Source organism: Aythya ferina (assembly GCF_964211825.1).
Source record: "Aythya ferina genome assembly, chromosome: 18".
Lineage (NCBI taxonomy): Eukaryota > Metazoa > Chordata > Aves > Anseriformes > Anatidae > Aythya > Aythya ferina.
This window is the reverse complement of record NC_140317.1, coordinates 12,883,751-12,902,748: the sequence shown is the minus strand read 5'-3', so window position 1 is coordinate 12,902,748 and position 18,998 is coordinate 12,883,751. Positions and strand designations below refer to the sequence as shown.

General features: G+C 53.2%; 2 protein-coding genes across 4 annotated transcripts in view; one reads left to right on the top strand and one right to left on the bottom strand.

Annotated features, from left to right (window-relative positions):
• The first annotated feature begins 11 nt into the window (after nucleotides 1-11).
• On the top strand, nucleotides 12-18,935 carry PGS1 (phosphatidylglycerophosphate synthase 1). 3 transcript variants are annotated; one of them, XM_084492021.1, is made up of 10 exons: nucleotides 12-107; nucleotides 5,238-5,427; nucleotides 6,572-6,649; nucleotides 7,659-7,758; nucleotides 8,417-8,606; nucleotides 8,968-9,146; nucleotides 9,548-10,081; nucleotides 13,754-13,902; nucleotides 16,514-16,656; nucleotides 17,300-18,935. In XM_084492021.1, exons 1-9 carry the CDS (start codon nucleotides 85-87, stop codon nucleotides 16,631-16,633), a joined length of 1,563 nt encoding a protein of 520 aa, XP_084348147.1. In that variant the 5' UTR covers nucleotides 12-84; the 3' UTR covers nucleotides 16,634-16,656; nucleotides 17,300-18,935. The 3 variants fall into 3 exon arrangements, with proteins under 3 accessions (XP_084348147.1, XP_084348145.1, XP_084348146.1); XM_084492019.1 differs by lacking the exon at nucleotides 12-107 and adding an exon at nucleotides 1,504-1,688; XM_084492020.1 differs by lacking the exon at nucleotides 12-107 and having other exon boundaries at nucleotides 1,912-5,427; nucleotides 9,548-9,921; nucleotides 10,027-10,081.
• DNAH17 (dynein axonemal heavy chain 17) overlaps nucleotides 17,109-18,998 on the bottom strand; it is a gene marked incomplete at its 5' end in the record, with an annotated part of 35,192 nt that continues 33,302 nt past the window's right edge. Inside the window, 2 exons of the mRNA XM_084492594.1 lie at nucleotides 17,109-17,481; nucleotides 18,269-18,494. Coding sequence (XP_084348720.1) covers nucleotides 17,234-17,481; nucleotides 18,269-18,494 — 474 coding nt within the window. The 3' untranslated portion in view covers nucleotides 17,109-17,233. The remainder of the gene's footprint in view (nucleotides 17,482-18,268; nucleotides 18,495-18,998) is intronic.

Genomic DNA, 18,998 nt, shown 5'->3' with positions numbered 1-18,998 from the left:
CGCCCGGCTCGGCCCGGCTCGGCTCGCCGCCAGGCACCGCCGGCCCATTCCGGGCAGCGCGGCCGCCCCCTCCCGCTCCCATTCATGCTCTTTCCTTCTAAGAAGAGGTGAGTCCCCGGCCAGCCCGGGGGCCGCTGCCCCCCGCCCGCTCCGCCCCCCCCCCCGCCCCGGGGCGCACGGCAGCGGGCGGGGGGCGGCACGGCACGGAGTGGGGGGCGCACCCCCGGGCTGCTCCGGGGCGCGGGGACCCCGAGAGCCGCAGCGGGACCCCCGCCCCGCGGCAGCCCCCCCGGACCGGCCCCCGGTGGGCGGCGGCGGGGGGCCCGGCCCGGCGCCCACCGCCCGGAGCCCCGCAGCGCCCCGGGGGACGCGAGCCCTGCGGGGAGGGGGCCGCAGCCCCCCGGCGGATCGGGTGTCTGCGCCTCGCCGAGGTTATTTCAAGCACCACATTCCAGCCTGCGCTGGCCTCGGTTGCACTTCCCAGCAGACCTGCAGGGAACAAAACCGCCCTCACTTCGCACGCTTGGGAACGACCGGGGTGACCCCCCCCCGGCTGGGGCCCGGGGGCTCCGAGGGGCCGCGCAGCTCGCCCGGCCCGCAGCCCCCCCGACCCCCCCCCCGGCCGGGGCCAGCGCTGCCCGGCACCCCCGGGGGGCTCCGGGCGGCCGCGGCGCCGGTCTGCGGGGAGCCGCGGCGAGGCCGAGCGGCCACGGCCCTTGTCCCCCCTGGCCGGGAGCCCCGGGGCCGGTCCCGGGGGGCGTCCTCGTCGCCTCGGGCCCGGCGGGCGGCGGTGCCGGCGCCCCGGGGGAGGGCAGAGCCCGGTCCGGGGAGGGGGGGGGGCTGGGAGCCGGGCGGGGAGCGGCACCGGGACCCCCGGGGGGGCTTCCCCCGTTCGTTCGGGCGTTGTGAGCGGGCCCCGAGCACTGCGGGCTTGGCTCCGTCCGCGGGGCTCGCTCGGAGCCGTGGGGCTCGCCCCGGAGCCGCCGCTGCCAGGCAGGGGCCGAGCAGCGCGGGGCGGTTCTGGGAAGCGGGGCCGCGGGGAAGCCGCGGGGCTGAGCCGCAAACGAGCTCCTGGAGCCCTGCCTGGGGCGGGGAGGGGCCGCGAGGCTCCGGGACGGCCGGGCCCAGCGGCGGCTCCTCCCGGGATGGGACGGGGGCGGCCCCCGGCCCCCTGCCCCCAGCCTCCGGCCCCTGCCCAGCCCGGGGGGGCTCTCCCGGGGCCCCTCCTCGCCCGGCCGGGCCCGGGGCAGCCTCGTGGGGGGGGGGGGGGGGGGCGGTGTTGGGGGGGGCGCTCCCCGCACAGCCCCGGGCCCGGGGGGGCCCTGCCGGGAACTGGGGGGGGGGGGGCAGCGAGACGGGGCCGTGCACCGGGGGGGGAACCGGGCACGGCTCGGGGCGTGCGGCCGCGGCCCGGGGGGCACTGAGGGGGGGGGCACTGAGGGGGGGGCCGGGGCCGGGGGCAAGCGGCGCGGCGCGGGCAGCCCGGAAGCGGAAGCGCGTGGCGGGCGCGTCGCCATGGCAGCGGGCGGAAGCGGAAGGCGCGCGGGGCTGATGGCGGCGGCGGCGGGGGGCGCGGCGCTGTGGCGGCGGCTGTCGGCGTGGCTGCCGCGGGGCCGCCTGGGCCTGGCCGCGCTGCTCGGCCGCCTCTCCGACCGCCTGTCCCGCGGCCGCGACCGCCGCGCCCGCAGGTAAGGAGCCCGGCCCGCGGGGGGCCGGTTCCGTGGTCCCCGTGGTCCCCGTGGTCCCGTTACCGCCGATCTGGGCCTGACGGCGGCTGCCGGGCCTCTACGAGACCGCCGGGAGCGGCCCCCGGAGCCGCCCTGCCCCGGCCCCCCCCGGGCCTCCTGGGCACCGCTCGGGGCCTGCAGGGAGCGGCGGGCGCGGGGCCGGCCCTGGCGGTGCCGCGGGGAGGATCCCGGGGCTGCCCCCGCCGCTACCGGGCAGAGGCGGCCGCGTGCTGCAGAACCGCGGCCCGGGGCAGGGCTGGTCGGACAGAGCGGTTCGACGGAACCCCTGGATAAAGGGGCCTCGGGAACCCTCGGGCACGGCTCCCGCTGCTCGTGGTGCGGGCAGCAGCGGGGCCCTGTCCGGTTCGGGTTTGTTTCGGTGCCCCCGGTGCAGCCGCCCCCGCGAGGTCATCGCGTGTGTGCCGGGGGCAGCTCTGGTGGCACCGTCCCTGTCCCCCCTTCCCTGCGGGCAGCAGATGCGTGGTGGCCGCGCTCGCTGTCATCCCAGAGCTCTGTGTTTGCCCAGCGTCTGCTGCTTCCCCTTGGCAAGCCGAGGAGGTGGTTTTCCAACTTCTCGTTTGGGTCCATCGGGGTTTGTTAGCGCAGACAAATTACTGAACTGAGCCCTGGAAAGGCGTGAGGGAATCTGACAAAGGTGAGCAGCGCGTGGATCCCCTGCGGCGGCTGTGGGTGAAAGGACAGCGCCGGATCCTGCAGTTTCACTTCACCTCGGGCCCTGCAGATGAGGTTTTACAGAGAATAAGTGTTTCAGCTCCATCATGAGTTGGTACCAAAACCGCAGCTTTTAAAAATAGAACATGCAAAAAAAAAATCCCTCGTTTATATTTAGGGTCAGCTTCTTATGTAGAAGAGATCTGAGGTGGTTCCTCTTGGTTCTGTTTTCTCTTTCCGGTTAACGCGATGATGTGGAATCCGCGGGAAGGGTTTCCCCCCGCCGCTGGTTTCTGTTTCTCTGAAAGCTTCCTTTGTTGAAGTGTGGAATTTTGATGATTTCTTCATAATGTTACAGGGTTTCTGTTGTCGTGTGCTGCTGAAGGATTGTGTTACACTCAGGCTGGTGCTTGAGCTTTTTGCAGTCACTTTTGGGTACAAGTTGCCGCTTTGGTGAGCGGCTGCTGTGGCGTTGTTAGTGCGGGCTGGAGCAAAATACTGCTTTCCCTGATCGCTGTACGAGTCTTGGGCGTGTGACACTAAATGAGTTCAAACAGTTCTGTCTTGGATTACCAGCTCAAACACAGCAGGGATCTCTAAGGCACGGAGGGAGTTTGGTTAGCGGGTAGCAGCACCCGCACAGAATTGGTCTGACTGTAAGCTGGTGCTGCTGGCGCAGAGGAGCCCACGAGCCGAGTGTTGGCCTGGTGGAGCGAGGGTGTGGGTGAGGCTGCAGCTCAGGAAATGGCTTGGAATCCTGCTTTAGGAAGGGGGGTTCGCAGCCTTCTGCGAGGGCAATCGGCCAGCTCTGGCCAGTGGAGCAATAAGGAAAATAGCTTTTTTCCTGCTGATTAATTATTGTCATATAACGCCATAAAAAATTGCTAGTGTTACCTTGGTGGGAATAATCGTAGAGAACATAATTTGTAATCTGCAGGGCGAGGCTGTAGTCCTGAGTTTGTTACTGCTCCGTGAGCTGTGTGCTTTGTTTTCACAGTGTGTGTGGGGATGCTAAACTGAACTTGGGTCGCTCGGGCATCCTGGCTCCGTTCGCCACGTGCCCTGGAACGATAAAGGGATGGTGGGACCCTGGGCCCATACGTGGCTGGTGCCTTGAGACATGAGCTGGGCAAGGTCCCAATCAAGTTCTGTAAAAATGGACTTGTGTGGGCTTAAAAACCAGCACTTCTGGTATTCCTTTTCCGCTTTGAAAAAAAAAAAACTTTTTTTTCTCCATCTCCTACGGGAGATTTCTGTTGTTCACAGCTGAACTGCGTAATCTGTAAAATTTACGGGTGTCCAGTCTGAGCTTAGTCCCCGTGATCTGTTGAAAGACACAATCCCAGGAATTCTTGCACAAACTGACTCAGACCTTTGTTGCAATGAATAGTCAGTGACAAAGTAGTGGATTTTCCAGGAAACACAACTACAAAGTGTCTGGCTTCTGCGTAAGGGTACTCGGAAACCTTGTGAAGATCCAGTGTTTTATCATGAAGCAGTTGGGTGAAATCATCTTCCTGGAATCTGTGGTCATCTGGGCTTTGGATTATGGTAAAACCTAAAAGTTCCTCCTAACGAATTCTGGTAAAGGTCGTTATCAAGTTTCTCCTTGGTTTGTGGTGATGGCAGAATGCGCCGGGATGGGCCGCAGGCTGGTGGTTGCCTCCTGGCCCCGCGGGACCTGGTGCTCCTCTGGGACGAGGCAGCCGCCCCCGTGCTGGCCTGACCGAAGCCGGACTCTTGCGAGGAGGTTTCGCAGTCCCAGACCCTTTCTGTCGGCTCTGGGGAGGCAGTTGGGTCACTCGCTCTTTGATTCCTGGACCTCATGGGAGTTGTTGCTGCTAATTGTGCTGAAATGTGGTTTTGTCATGCGGACAGGCTCCTACCGGGGTTTTTGTGTGACTTGATGATCTTGCATGCATGCGAAGCCTCCAGAGGAGAAAATCACCATTTCCTTCTTGCCGTCCCCCTGAGCGGGACTCTTAGCAGTCAGTCGGTTTCTTCGAGTGACTTCAGAGCAATGCAGTTTGTTCTGAAATCTCTTCTTGAGGAAGGAGCCTCCTGCTGCCTCCCCGTCACTTGGAAGTCTGTGGCAGGAGCAGTGTCCTGCCAGCGCTGGGGCAGAGCGGGGGCAGCAGGGCTGAGTGGGGCTGAGTGGGGCTGTCCCTCACCTTGTGCCCCTCGAGACGCTGCCCGTGAGCAGTGCTCTGGTGCTGTGCCTTTTGCTGGGACTGCGTTCAGGCACTTTGCATGTTCAGGATCTTTTTTTGGATGAGTTTGAGGGCTTGAGGCTTGTTCTTTTGTTTCATTAAGGAACTTTTAGAGCAGTGTGCCTTGTTCTAAAACATCTTTACTTGAAGTAGAAACAAGTGAGCCTTAGCCCAGCTGAGAGCTAAGCTAGACATAGAAATCACAGTTAACCACGGAAAAACTGTGCATGTGTGATTGAGATTGAGGCAGAATTCAGAAGCGATTGGTGACGGGGATGGCTGGCAGCCCCAGCAGCACCAGGCTCCTGGTCTGTGGGTGTCTGGAAGAGCTGGCAGCTCAGTCTCTTAAGCTTCTAGCCCCTGTCCTGTTCTGAATGAGCTGTTTCTCCCTGCTTCCCCTGCCGGTTAGGGGCAGGAGCCGAGGATGTTCAGATCTGTTCTGTCCCCTTTTGTGTATGTTTTCTATCCCAGATTTGGTTTTGATGAATCTGCTGGAAGTATGGGAAGGGCGTTCTTGCTATTGTGAACCCTTCCGATGTATTGGCCCTGCTTGTGGCTCTTCCTTGGAGGCTGTTTGTGGGAAGCAAAGGCTGTGTCACACAGAACTCCCCCACCTCTCTTTTCACAGATCCTCATGGCTTCTCCTAGCCCCGCTGCTCACCCCTCCTGTCCCCGTGGTCACCGCCCCGCCGTGCTCCCTGTGTCCGGAAGGAGCACACAGGTTCCAGTGGATCAGGAACCTGGTGCCAGAGTTTGGGATCTCCAGCTCTCACGTCAAGGTGCTTTCATCCCCGGCTGAATTCTATGAACTCTTGAAGGTCAGTTGCGGGTTCCAAGCACGAAAGGGTTTTGGGAACTGCAGTGGTTATGGGCGTCACAGGCAGGTCAGCACGAAGGAGCAGCTGCAGGTTAATAACCCAGCCTTCTGCGTGAAACACGATTGCTGTCAGCACTAGGTCAGGTTGGCCAGGCTGGGTCTAGCTGAGTCTTAAAAACTGTCAAGGGCAGAGATTCCCCCCCTCAGTAACCAGTTCCAGTGTTGGGCCATCTTAGCTGTTTATTATTATTATTATTATTATTTTTGTGTCCAACCTGAACTTTCCAAAGCACTGTCTGTGGCTACCATATGTATATATAAATATTTATATGACTGTAACTACAAAGAAAAATTTGCCTCTGTCTTTGTAACTGCTCCTCAAGTAGCTGTAAGCTGCTGCTAGGTGACTCCTGGCCTTCTCTCTGCAACACTCAGCAAGCACAGCTCCCTCAGGCCCTCCCAAAGGCCTCTGGTCGTTACAGGGTGAGTCCTGTAACGCTGCATCTCGCAGGTGAGTAGCGGGACTGAGGGGAGAATTCTAGCTCAGTTGCTTGAGTCTTTTCACAACGTGTATGTAAAGGAAGTTCAAGTCATTCTGGAACATGTTTTAGAAGGTTGCAGTAAGGTGTTGGAGAACAAGACTTCAGGGTCGTGGAATAACACAACAAACGACTTGAGGTTGGGAAAGACCTCTGGAGGTCTGATCCCTCCCACAGAACAGGAACAGCTCTGAGTTTAGATCCAGCTAGGTTCTGGCCAGTTCACAGGGCGGGCTACGGAGAATTAAAGCAGTTGCAGAATGAAAACTGGGATTGCCAGTGTGATAGTGATACATTCCAAGGGCTGCGGCTGGGGCTGTGTAACTGCTCTTGTGTTTGATAGTTTTAAACGTAGGGAACGCGTTCCTCAGCTTCCCAAAAGCACTTCAGCTTTTGGATGCAGCAGCGGTGCTGATCCTGCTCTGGAAGGACCCGTGTGTTTTACGTCCGTGCTGTCAGTGTGTTGTTGTTTCTGTGCAGACTGTGGTGATCTGGCAAAGTGCTCCCCCTCAGGGGGAACTATGGCTCTTCTGTGGTTTGAATTGTTAGCTTCTAGTGATCACAGCGATCGAGGATGAACCTGAATTTATTTTCTGCTCCTCTCAGGTGCAGATAAAAACAGCCAAGCAGCGAGTGGTGATGGCTTCACTGTACCTGGGAACGGGGCTCCTCGAGCAGGAGCTGGTGAGTGTGGGAAGGGGTTGGGAAGGGGTGAAAATGAATGCAGAAAGAAAATGCCTACCCTTGCAAAAACATTTACACACATTTTCTCCTCTCCTTGAGAGCTTTCTCACGGTTCCTGGCTGTATTTGTGTCCTTGCACTTGGCATGGAGAAGGGAGGTGTAGGCAGTTTTTTCTAAGCCCAGTACAGGGCCACGTAACTCGTGAATGTTTTCATGGGGTAATGAGCCTGGATATTTCAGACTGCTAGAGGTTACTGGCATAGTGTTCAAAGGGTTTTTGAAGAACTGTGGGATCACGGGTAATTTTTTTTTTCCTTGCCATTTTTCTTGAACATGATTAAAGTTGTATGTATGTAGTGCTGTGTTTATCCTGCAAATGGTGAGTTCTGATGCGTTGCTAGCTCTTTGCATTTAAGACAGAGGTCAGTTTTGCTTCATGTTGTTTACCTTTTCTGTTTCCTGTCCTTCCCTCTAGAAACAAAAGCATTCCCTAAGTCCTTTAGGGAGAAGCCTGACCTTGGCCAAATTCTTATGTTTGAATTCAGATTCTGTAGCAGGGTAAAGGTGGACGGAGTCCTGAGCAGCATTTTATGCCTGTCTTTGTCTGGGCTTGCACACAGGATTTGAATTTGCATGTGACAAACAGCCTCAAGGTTAAGGAATAAAACCGCCTCTGTATCGTTTGTGAACTCTCCCAAGGTTTTCCTTTCGTAACACAAATCTGCAGTTTGGGAATGACGTTGGAACTTTTTCTGCTAAATTAAATTGCTGTTCAGAGGCCTGAGATTATGCACATAGAACTGATGCCCTTTCATATGCTGCTCTAGGCTGATAGAGTAGGATGCCAGTCTGGCAGATGCAGAGCCTAAACCACAGTGTTTTGCATGACTAGGAAAGACTTAGAGTAGGGTGTGGAAACTTTCGTGACCACTGACTCCTGGTTTCTGAACACTTTCCTTATAAAGCTTCGTTTGCGTTCTGTAATGAGTGGTACAATCTCTCTGCGCAGGTGGATTGCTTAGAAGAAACACTGGAGAAATCATTGCAAGCAAAAGAATCACCAGACCTCAGAGTTTCCATTCTTCTTGACTACACCAGGGGGTCTCGGGGTAGGTATTATGATGCTCTGCTTTCTTTGAAGGCTTGTTCTATAGTTGGGCTGGACGTGCTGTCATTTTTAAGAGAGAGGCTGCCTTGGCTGATTGGACCTGCAGGCTTAAATCACGTGTTTCAAAACCTGTCCTCTTGTATACCAGTAACTGCACGTTCCCAGAAAATCTTAAGGATGAGCAGCTTTTTTAAAGAAAATAGGTGTTTGGCCCAGTGATCTTCTGGCTCCTGACTGTGCTCTGTGCAACTTGTTCTTTCTTGCTCGTTCAGTTCACTTGTCAGCATGTTTGCCCTTATCCATCATGCTCTTATGTTTTCATTTTTAAAGGATAGTGGGGGAATTGTTGGAAGTAGCAGTACACTTAACCTTTTGTGGGGACTCCTTGTAGCATGTGTTATTAGTGCTGGGTGTGGGCAGTGTCAGTCCTGCCCATCATTTGCAAGGCCCATTCATCAACAAACGTACAGGTCTGGATAATTTGATATTGACGTAAGTGTAAATGAAAGTGATTTTAAAAAAAAAAAAAAAAAAGTTAGGCACCTGCAGATGAGGCAGGCGCTCATTCTGTAAGCAGCTCCTAGCTGAGGAGTTGTGCCATGCCAAGGTGTGTTCCCTGCATGGTGTGATCCCGTGTGTGTAACTCCCGTGTCTCCCAGGCAGGAAGAACTCTCGGACAATGCTAATTCCACTGCTGCAGCGATTCCCCGAACAAGTCCGTGTTTCCCTCTTCCACACCCCAAACCTGCGTGGACTTCTCAAGCTCCTGATTCCGGAGCGTTTTAATGAGACCATTGGGCTGCAGCACATCAAGGTCTATCTCTTTGATGATAATGTGATCCTGAGCGGGTGAGTCCTTTCCTCTCCAGGCCTTTCTGTGATTCATTTAGCTGAGGTTTTGATGCAAGGTATGCATACCACCAGTATTGTCTGAACTTCAGTATTTGCATCTGTTTTTTCTGTAATGATCATAGCAATGCTCTTCTGATATGGAAGAGCAACCATAGGTCTGTCACACGTGGTTCTCATAAGAAAGACAGCCTTTTTCAAAAAACAAAACAAAACAAAATCTCCAAGATTCAAAAGGAAATGGCCAGTTTGTGCTTTAGTCTTGTTATATGCGGAGTGTGATCTGCAGCTTCAGCTGGGGCATTCAGGATCACAAGTATATGCTCTGTTCTGGAACTCAGCTCTCCTTTTTCTCTCCTAGTGCAAACCTGAGTGATTTGTACTTCACCAATCGTCAGGACCGCTATGTTCTCCTGCAGGACTCTCCTGAGATTGCAGACTTCTTCACGGAGCTAGTGGATGCAATTGGAGATGTGTCTCTGCAATTACAGCAGGATGATACAGTCCAGATGATGGAGGGGATGGTGCACCCGTACCAAGGTAGGAGGGAGTCTCCCTGTCTGGTTGGGTGATAGGATCCAGAGGAGGGCCAGCATTTTATTTAAGGAGGATGTGAACTCTACCCATCTGTGAACTGTAGAGCGTCTGACCTCTGTTTACAGGCTGTGGGGAATCCCATTTCTGTGCCATCCATTATGAAAAACAAGGTTGCTAGAGTTTTGTAATGGAATCTATCAGGATGTTTGTAGCACAGTTCCTAGCTGCCTTTGAAACATCTGTTTCTCAGGCATAGAGGAGAAAGTTGTTTGGTTTTTGTGTCAAAAAACTCCTTTTTGTTCTGATATTGATGTCCTGTCATTAGCGTTTCCTGCTATGTCATAGGTGGTGCATAGCTCGGAACTATTAGGTCCTAAATGCGACCTGTCCTGGTTTTCCTGCAGGGGACAAGGTGGCTTACTGTGAGATAGCAAATCGCAGGGTCATGGAAGTGATCAACTCTGCCAGGACACGACAAGAACTCCTGCACGCAAAGACTTTCCACAGCAGCCAGCAAAGCAACTCCTTGTTATCCCAGCAAGGCTCTCAAGCATCTGGGGGTCTGAAACCAGAACCTGACACCTGGATTTATCCCTTAATCCAAATGAAACCTTTTGGCATTCAAATAGACGAGATGGTCACAGAGACGCTGCTGACAGAGGCTGAGCGGGATGCCAGGATATACCTCACCACTGGCTACTTCAACCTGACACAAGCTTACATGGACCTCATTCTGGGCACTCGGGCAGAGTATCGGATTCTCCTGGCCTCACCAGAGGTGAATGGCTTTTTTGGTGCCAAAGGGGTGGCAGGCGCCATCCCTGCTGCCTATGTTTACATAGAACACCAGTTTTACAGTGAGGTCTGCTACCTTCACCAGCAGGAGAGGGTCCAGCTGCAGGAGTACTCGAGGGCTGGGTGGACTTTCCATGCCAAAGGTAAGATGCCCATTTCTCAAGGGGACTCGTTCAGAACGCATGTGAGCCTTTCCATATGCTTGGGGTGTGTGACTAGCGAGGGGATGGCTGGGTGCTGAGCCTGGATTTCACCGCCAGATTACTCATCCAGGGCTCGAACACTTGGCTTGCACAAACCTGAGTGTTTGGATCACTCAGGAGACAGCTATGCAGCGTCATGTCTTGCCTCAAATGCAGTTAATTTAAAAATGAAAACAATTTCTGCCATCATAGTCTTCTGTGGAAGACTCCAGTTTCCTTCTTACTTGATGGAAAGAAAAGGCACAACTTTCACAAGCCCGCCACCACCTTGAGCAGAGTGTGTATATTTTCCCTTGACTGGTTGTTGCTGGTAGTCTCTAAATTTGACTGTTCTCTTCTACGTGACGCTGTAGGAAACACTTGGCCACTCGGCAGTAGCTGTTACTAATGCAAATAGTTTGGGACGTGCCAAACCTCTGCTGGAGCAGGGGTGTCTTTTTAAGAAGTCTGACGCCTGTGACTTTACCAGTGCCGTGCCTCTTACGGTCGCCCCGTTTGAGGCATGCTGGTGCAGCACCTCCCAGAATGACTCGGAGTCGCGGTTGAGCGCAGCCCTCGGCTCAGCTGAGACGTCTGTGCCGCGTGCCGCGGCGCCTGTCCTACCCCAGGCCTCGGCAGGCAGAGCTCTGCTGCGCTGTCACTTCCTGCGGTGGCTCCGGGTCCCCCAGGACAGCTCTGTTCCTGTAAGCGCTGCCCGCCTGGCACTCGGCACCACGCACGTTTCCCCGGCCGGCTCTGCGGTGTGCTGAGGGGCGTCCGCGTTGTTTGCAGCGTGTCTGATGGGAAGGTGAAGGATGCGGCCCCGGAGCCAGCGCGGGCCTGTTCGGGGGCCATGGCCGGTAGTTCATCCGGGTTTGTTTGTTTAAGGAGATTGTGGGAATGCCTCTATCTGCCCTGCTTCCTGCAGCACTGTTCGGAAGAAGTTTCAGAGGTGGCAGGAGAGAAAGCTGCTGATTCGGCCTTCTCTTGTCTAAAGAAAACAAACGAGTGTTACGGGGCTGCCTATATATAGAAACTACAAATCTTCCTGCCGAGCGCTGTGCCTCGACAGCAGTGACACCGGCACCTCGGGTGCCCTAAAACCCCTGTCCCCCTCCGGGGGCTCTGCTGAGGAGGTGCCTGCCTGGCTGGGAAGTCGTGAGTGATCTGCCTTCCAGGAAGCACGTGCTCAAGGGTTCTGTGGTTTGCAGGTTCCTCCTCTTGCCGGGCACTGCTGGCTCCGAGTGGGACTTTGTGGTTTGGCATGGATTGAGCACGGGCTGCTTCTCCAGGCTACCACAGGGCAACCGCCTGGTAGCCAGCCCCTTCCTGGCCTGGCTGTGCCCGTCTGGGGGAGCAGCACGAGGCTCGGGGGCTTGGCAGGAGGGGCAGGCTCTGGTGCCACTGCCTCGTGCCCGTTCCTGCTGTGGGGTGCAGGACGGGGCAGCTTTGGCTCCCTGCTCTGGCACGCTCTGCCCTTTGGCCCGCATTTGATTCCGTTTTCCTCTGCAGGAGTGATGCAGTGTGTGAGAGAGGACAGGGCAGAAAGGGGAAAAGGGGTGATCCTGGGGACAGAGGAAAGGCACCTGGGGCTTGGCTGCTGGGACACAACGCGTCTGCAGCGGCACAGGGCGCCTGTTACCGCCCCGGGCTGAGGTGAAGGCCGCCCTTCAGTCAGCCTCCCGTGGGATCCAGCTGATGTGCACCCAACGCGGTCGTGCTGCGGCTGGTGTTCTGCAAACCCTTCCAGCTCCTCCCGAGCGTTTTGTATCCCCCAGCCCAGCTTCCTGCACCATGTGCTCCTGCGGGGCTGTGACTGTCCGGAGCTTTGCTGGGTGTGGGTGCAGCTCCAGCAGCCCAGCTCAGCACCGTGAGGCTGCCGGGGGCGTGGGGTGGGAGACGCAGCCCTGGGCAGTGGGAGCAGCTTTCCTGGGGGCGATGCCACGAAATGGGCCTGCGGAAGCGCTCTGGGTGCGGTGCTGCAGGTGAGGCAGGCCTATCTTTTAGGGTTAGGGCCTCTTCCACAGAAGCATCAGGTGACAGAGTGCGGGCAGGTGGCTGTTTGCACCGAGATAAACCTGCAGTGCTGCTATTGAGCGGCGGCTGGGAAACGGCTCTTCCTCTTTCTGGAAAGGTGAGTCACTGTTTGAGCAGATCCTGCCAGGTGGCCATAAAGCTAGAGGCACGGGAAAGGCTGCAGGGCTGCTGCAGGGCTGCTTAGGAAGCGCGTGGCAGCGCAATCCTCGGGGCTGCTGCCCAGCACGCCTCTGGCTGGCCGTGGGGAGCCTGCTGCGGCTGCTGGGCTCGGGCACCGGGTGGCTGCTGCAGCCACTGCCTTTGGTGGCAGGGATGGCCAAACCTGTGCCATCTGCTGGCCCCTGGCCTCCTCGCCTGGTGGACACTGTGTCCCTCTGTGGCAGGGGAGTGACAGGAGGGTGGCAGGGGGCTGGCAGGGGGCTGGCAGGGGGCGCAGCGGCAGCTCAGGGCCGGGAGACGCAACTGAAAGCGGCCGCGGAGCTGCTGAGTGCGTGACGTGGGGGCGGGGAGGAGGTTACAGGAACCAGCGGTGAATCGGCAGCTTCTTACTCAAGGCATTCTTGGAACTGCTCTGGGGTTGAGTTAGGAAACCTGCTTCTATTTTAAGGACTAGGTGGTTTTTTGGCTACGGGTTCTTTGTTGTAGTCCTTGTGTGACTTGCGGTAGGGATAGGGCATCTGGCAGGGACCTGCCGGGGGCCTTGCTGAGCGCTGGTGCGCTCCAGGGGCCAGCAAATGCTGCCTGGATCTGTCTGTGGGCTGTGGAGCTGGCCCTTGGCACCCCCAGCTGCTGTTTGCTGCCACGCTCAGCTCTGTGCTTGACAAACCGTCCTGGGCTGTCTCACGCTTGCGCTGCCTTTGTGCTGGTGAAGCTGTGTGTGAGCTGCAGGGGTGGGTGGACCTGGGAGGCTTCATCCTGGCAAGAACCGAATTCATCTTCTGGTTGCTCCTCAGGAAGTGAGTGGGCGTAATAATTTGCACTTCTCTTACTAGTGTTTATTTCATGTGAATTCACCTGGCGGAGCGGGGAGATGCCTCCTCACACCACTGTCTTGTGAGGTCTCAGGAAAGGAGTTACTCACTGCAACCGCTCTGCTTCGCTCCGAGCTGGCAGCTGCAGTGCCGGCCTGTCTGCCTGCTGCTGCTTTTCCTTTCCCTGCTGCAGAGAACACACAAATTGTTTGCCTTATTTCAGTGTTACTGAGATGTCGTGGTGCAAAACGACCTCGGACGTAATGATGGTGACTCATTCTGAATTATTTTTGGGCCCCCCTTGCAGTGCATTTATGTTCTTAAGAACGGGTCCCTGGGGTGGCACTGCGGGTGCCGCAGCCCCTGCAAAGGGCACGCAAGGCTGGGCAGCGCGAGCTCTGCAGGTGTCCCCCAGGGTCTGCACCGAGCTCTGCAAGAGCTCTGCACACTTCACTGGCCAGAAGGAAGCGTGTTTTTGACGACTTGCTTTGTGTCGTGGTCATTTATGGTTACTGTAAATCCAACATGTTTAATTCATTTCTTCTAAGTGAAGCAATTGTTTGAGGCTACCCCAGTCATTTCCTTTGTCTGCCACACTTCCTTTCTTCTCCTGTTTTTCCTGCAGGCCTCTGGCTGTACCTGGCGGGAAGCAACCTTCCCTGCCTAACGCTGATTGGCTCTCCGAATTTTGGGTATCGATCCGTGCATCGCGATTTGGAAGCCCAGGTCGCGATAGTGACAGAAAATAAAGCTTTGCAGCAGCAGCTCCATCAGGTAAGTGGCTGCTCAGGGGAGATGATGTGCATGCCGTGCTTCTTGGTCACGGAGGGAATGCTGATGACGCAGTCGCAATAAAAACCTACAGCCACAATCATTCAAACCCTTCTCGAGCATAGGAAGTCTCAAGGAGCTGTCAGTTAAGTGACTATTGATGAGATGCCTGCTACAAGTGCCTGTTTCTGGGAAATGGAGGCCATAAATGGGCAAGAACATGTGTCCCCAGTGAACTCGAGTATCAGCGCTCAGGCGCTGGATGCTGAGACACGGCGTTCGGAGAGGATCATGCAGCACGTTCTTGGGCCTCATCCCCCGATGTTTGGGCATTGCCAAGGCAGCACCGTGCTCTGGGGTGACGAGGTCGGGCCCTCTTAACCACCAATCTCACACCCGTGGAGGACTTTGCTCCTCAGGCGTTCGGGAAATCCTCTGTAGGAACATAAATGCCAAGCAGGTAGCTTTTGGGTGGCTGCCCGCAGGCTACGGAGGTGAACAAGGGCAGGGGATCGTAGTGGAGTTTCTGCAGTAAGAGCATTGCTGGGCTGGTTGCGCTGCCCCTGAAGTTACGTGCTGCAGCTCCCAGTGTTGACACAAGCATTTTTCAGTGGCTTAGTGTTCAGTGTCCCAGGTTTTTCTGTTTTCATTAGGCAGCTTAGTCCGTTAAGCGCTCTTCACTCAGTCTTGACTCTGAATCTGCTGCTGGAGCTGACATTGTCCCACGCAGTTCCTCATGTAGTACTCTGCTACAAAGCATATTGGCTTTTGTTGCCTTTGTGTGTGACTTAAGGATCTGAAAAATGTATTGTAATAAGCTGAGTCTTGGCATAAGAAGGCACGGTTGTCTTCAAGATCAATGGGAATTGCCCTATTGCATCAGGGCTGTTCCACAGAATGAGTCAGAGTATATCTAATCAAAAACAATTCTATTACTGGAAGAGTTGCCTGAATATTTCAATTCATATCTTGCCTCTACTTGTTTCTAATGGAAGGAGAGAATCAATGAAAATATGACAAAGGAATTTTTCTCAACCAGTGCTGCTGCAATGATCTAATTTAAAGGGCTTTAAATGATTCCCGTTTGCTGGAAGCTGATTTTGAGATTAGCTGTCTGTTTACTGTTCTGTGATCGTTGTTTAGAAGACTTAATTTTATGCCAAGGTGATAAAGCCTCTAATGGAGTGTTGTGTTTCTTTCTCTGTGCAAATTGTAACTCTGTTCAGCACCCTAGCTGAAGTGACATTTCAGCTGTATGAACAACCCGAATACCTAGCTTTTCCAGTGTCTGGTTTCCAAGGAATCTTGACATGTAAAAGAGTGTGTTCTGGGCTTTTCTATTTGACATTTCTTTTTTGAGCGTTTAAGCTTTCTGTCTTCTTAATAATAACCTTCTGAATAATAACTGAGCTTTTAATATTGCAGCTGATGTGCACTAGCTGCTTCTGAATACTTAACGTGTTTGTGCCATGAAATCACTTTGGCTATGTAGCGTTCAGTTCCAAACCTCACCAAGGATTTTTAAAATGGGGAAAAACTGAGTGGTTTGGGTATCTCACTGAGTGAACGGAGTATCCTGTTAAAGTCTCCGAATTTCAGTTCATATAACTGGTCTCATTTCCAGTGGTCAGATTACCTCACTGTATCAGATGGCCATGGCAAAGATTCTTCATTGTAGGGTTGATCATAGCATTTTGAGCGTTTTGGGTTTCTAAAATTAAACTGAGTTGGCACACAAATGTCTGCTGTCTGTTACTGGTTCATCTTTCTGGTGCTCCTTTCCAGTGCTTAGTTCCTGCTTCCGTGTTCCACTCCTAATTTTAACAGCACAGTGTTCTTTCTGTTGTTTGTGACAGTTTAACTAGTTAAAAAAGAAAAAAAAAAAAAAAAGATTAAGAACAGATTTACAGGAGCTGGTCTGCTCTTGTTTGCCTGCAAATCTAGAAACCTAACTACCATTGATAAGAAAACCACTTCTACCTTTGATCAAGCAGCTGCTTTCACGTGCAACTCGAGCATGTATCATCATCACGATGGTTCATTTCCTTCTTCAGCAGTTTTGTGTACACACTGAAGAAGCCTAAGTGTTTCTGGTAATTTAGTTGAAATCATGACTGCATATTCATTTGAAAACACAGAGCTTGAGCTGTGTCTAGAAAGAGCTGCGTAAGCCAGTCTCTTGAGATTATGATAGTTTCCTTTTCTGGCAATTACAGCAAGGGATTTAGGATTCTTCTGAAACTGAAGGTTAGCTCTCTTGAAACTGTAGGGCACAAAAAGGCAAAACGTTCTCTCTTTGCTCTTTGTAGAGTTTAAATTGCTAATTCTCGATGGTCAGTTACTTAGCTCGATGGTAGTCATCAGAAGGAGGAGTAACGTGGCAGGCGGGTTTGAAGGACGGATCCTGTGCTAACTCCTTGGTGGTTTGCTTGCTCTGTGAGTTGTACCGCATGGAATGAGACTCCCGTGTTCAGGCTTGTGGGAGAAATGATGCATCCTTTTGGCAGGATCAGTGGCCAGTTTTACCTGAGAACTGCCTTTTCTTAAAGGTCATTATATTAGAAAAAATTGAACACTTAGAATTTACTGGGATGGTGTTTCTTTCCCTGTACAGGAGCAGGAGCAGCTTTACCTCTGCTCAGGCGTAGTCTCATCATCAACATTTGAGCAGCCAAATCGGTATGTGAAGCTGTGGGTGAAGCTAGTAACACCTCTGATCAAGAATTTCTTTTGAAAGAAGAGAAGTTGCTGCTTTGGGTGAGTTTTCTGCCATTTTCACGGGGAATTTAAATGATACTGACTGTGGTTTATTACTGTGGTAGACTTTTTCATGTGGAAGAAATGGATGACGGAAATACACAGATGTGGAAAAAAAAAAATCAGGTGTCTCTCTTCTCCTGAGTTACTCATCACTTTGACTAGAATCACCTACCAACATTTCTGGAAGCTTTGTGCAACTGTATTTTAGAACCAGTCACTCAGATATTTAACGGGATGGAGGGTAAAGTTTAATGGGTGATCAAACAAGTAGCTGTGAAGAGAGAGAGCTCTGAGAAGGAAAGGAGTCTAGATGGTTGCAAGCCATTGTTCCATTTGGCTTGCTTCAGTGCCCTGGCTCCCAACCAGCCCTTTATCAAAAACCACCAATTGACTGGTATCTGTCATAAGAAACTCTACGGGTTGTAAGAGTAGTCTCCACGTGACAGCAGTTCCAGCACTATTTTTATTGATACTTTGCTAAAGTAGTATTGGCACAATCAAACTCAGAGTTACACAACTTTGTTGTTATTTTTGGCAAGTAAAAGCATCTGCTTTTTTCCATAGTCACTCAGTTTTAGATCTGCAAGAGCAGAGCAACAGCAGCAAGGATCCACTTGGCAGCTTTTTCTTTTGTCTTTAGGTTAAAGGTCCAGACATAGGTGGGACCTCGCATCCGTGTCTTATAGACAGGACATTCGTAGACGTTCTTGGTGTCCATGCGGTCCACAGGGATGGCTCTGATGAAGATGACTGGCATCATGGGCGTCAACTCCTTCAGCCGAGCATCTGCGATAGCCCCAGACTGGATGTCCCATCGAGCGCCTGCAATATTACAAAATTGTTGTGGTACCAGCTACCCAAAGGCCTCTTCACTTAGAGGTGGCTGTTTTTGTAACTGTTAATGGGTGGGAAGGAATTTTTCTAGCAGCACAGTTAAGGGATAAAGCGTGCAGGTTGGGGAGCTGTGGCTTAGTAGTCGTTAGGGCTAACGTTATCGCCTCGCTGTGACTCATGAATGCATTTTGCCTTGCTGGGTGTGGGATGTCTAAATAAGTTGTGCCCCTGCTCATCCCTTCAGCACAGGTTTGCGTGGAAGGTGCGTAGCTGAAGGTAGAACTTGGCCATGGGGGGGAACTACAACAAGCTGTCCGGTGTGCTCCGTGCCCTTGTTTAAGTCGGCCCTTTTGGTGCTCAGCTAATGCTACCATCTCATTCCCTCTCATTTTTTTAACAGTAATTACTTTAGGTTCTGAGTTTCCTGGTTTGTCTTATTCACACATTAAGTAGCAGGGTCATATGTTTGTTCACTAGAAACATGTAGCTTCAAACAACCCAGTCCTCAGGTTCACAAAATGCAGTCAGCATTTCCAGAAAAATAAATCTGGTTTGTGAAACTCCGCTCGTAAACTGGATGGGTGCTGCCCTCAGCTGGCGTGTCTGACACTAGCACGGATCAAGGCTCTGCTGCTTGGAGCTTTTGCAAAAGCTGTACAAATCAAAATTGAGTAAGCTGTAGAGTATTAACACCTGCTCTGTTTGCAGTAATTTTTTAGGCTGACCTGGGATTTCTCAGTGCCTGAAACATCTCACAAAGGATGCAGTCTTTTACCTTCCATGAATAATCCATGTACATAGGAGCCTTCTCTGGGTGGAGCTGTCATATCCTCACGGTTTTTCTTGGTCACTTCCACTGAAAGGCACATCTTGTCCAGTGGCCATTCATTTTTTCTGGCCATGGACTGCATGATAGCAGTGAGGAAAGACTGGGGATTGAAGAATCCTGCCAGCCACACTGTCGCAGGCAGCACAAAGTCCGTTGTCCAGACTTCTAGTTCCTGGAAAATAAAACAGCAAAGTCCTTTAGAGTGATGCGTGGCCTTTGGACAGTGGAGTGCTGCTTTGCTGTAACAAGGATGTGCCTAATGCACAAGCTTCGGGTAACGGGTGGACGGGGATGGAGTGGTCTTCGATAAGTAAATATCAGATTGCAGTGCAGCAATTAAACTTCAGCTGTTAATTTGGATTGCAGTAGATACTGCTGCTATTTCTTTTTAACAAAGCCACTCTTTAAATACATGGTTTTATTAAATATTTTTTCTTCTGGGACTTAAAGTTACTACTGGGATATTTAATGTTCTTCTAAAGCAGCGATATATGCTAAGGGTGGGCCTGTTCAAACTTCTGCTCTCATTCTTGGGGTTACAGTCCATTTCAGATACTTCAAACTGCTTAAATTAATATTGAAAAATAAAACAGTTAACCACTGTGTACGCTGATGGAAGTGATTCCTGGCCTTCTGTGGTATCGGCTTGCTCCACAAGATCTAACGTTCAGAAGAA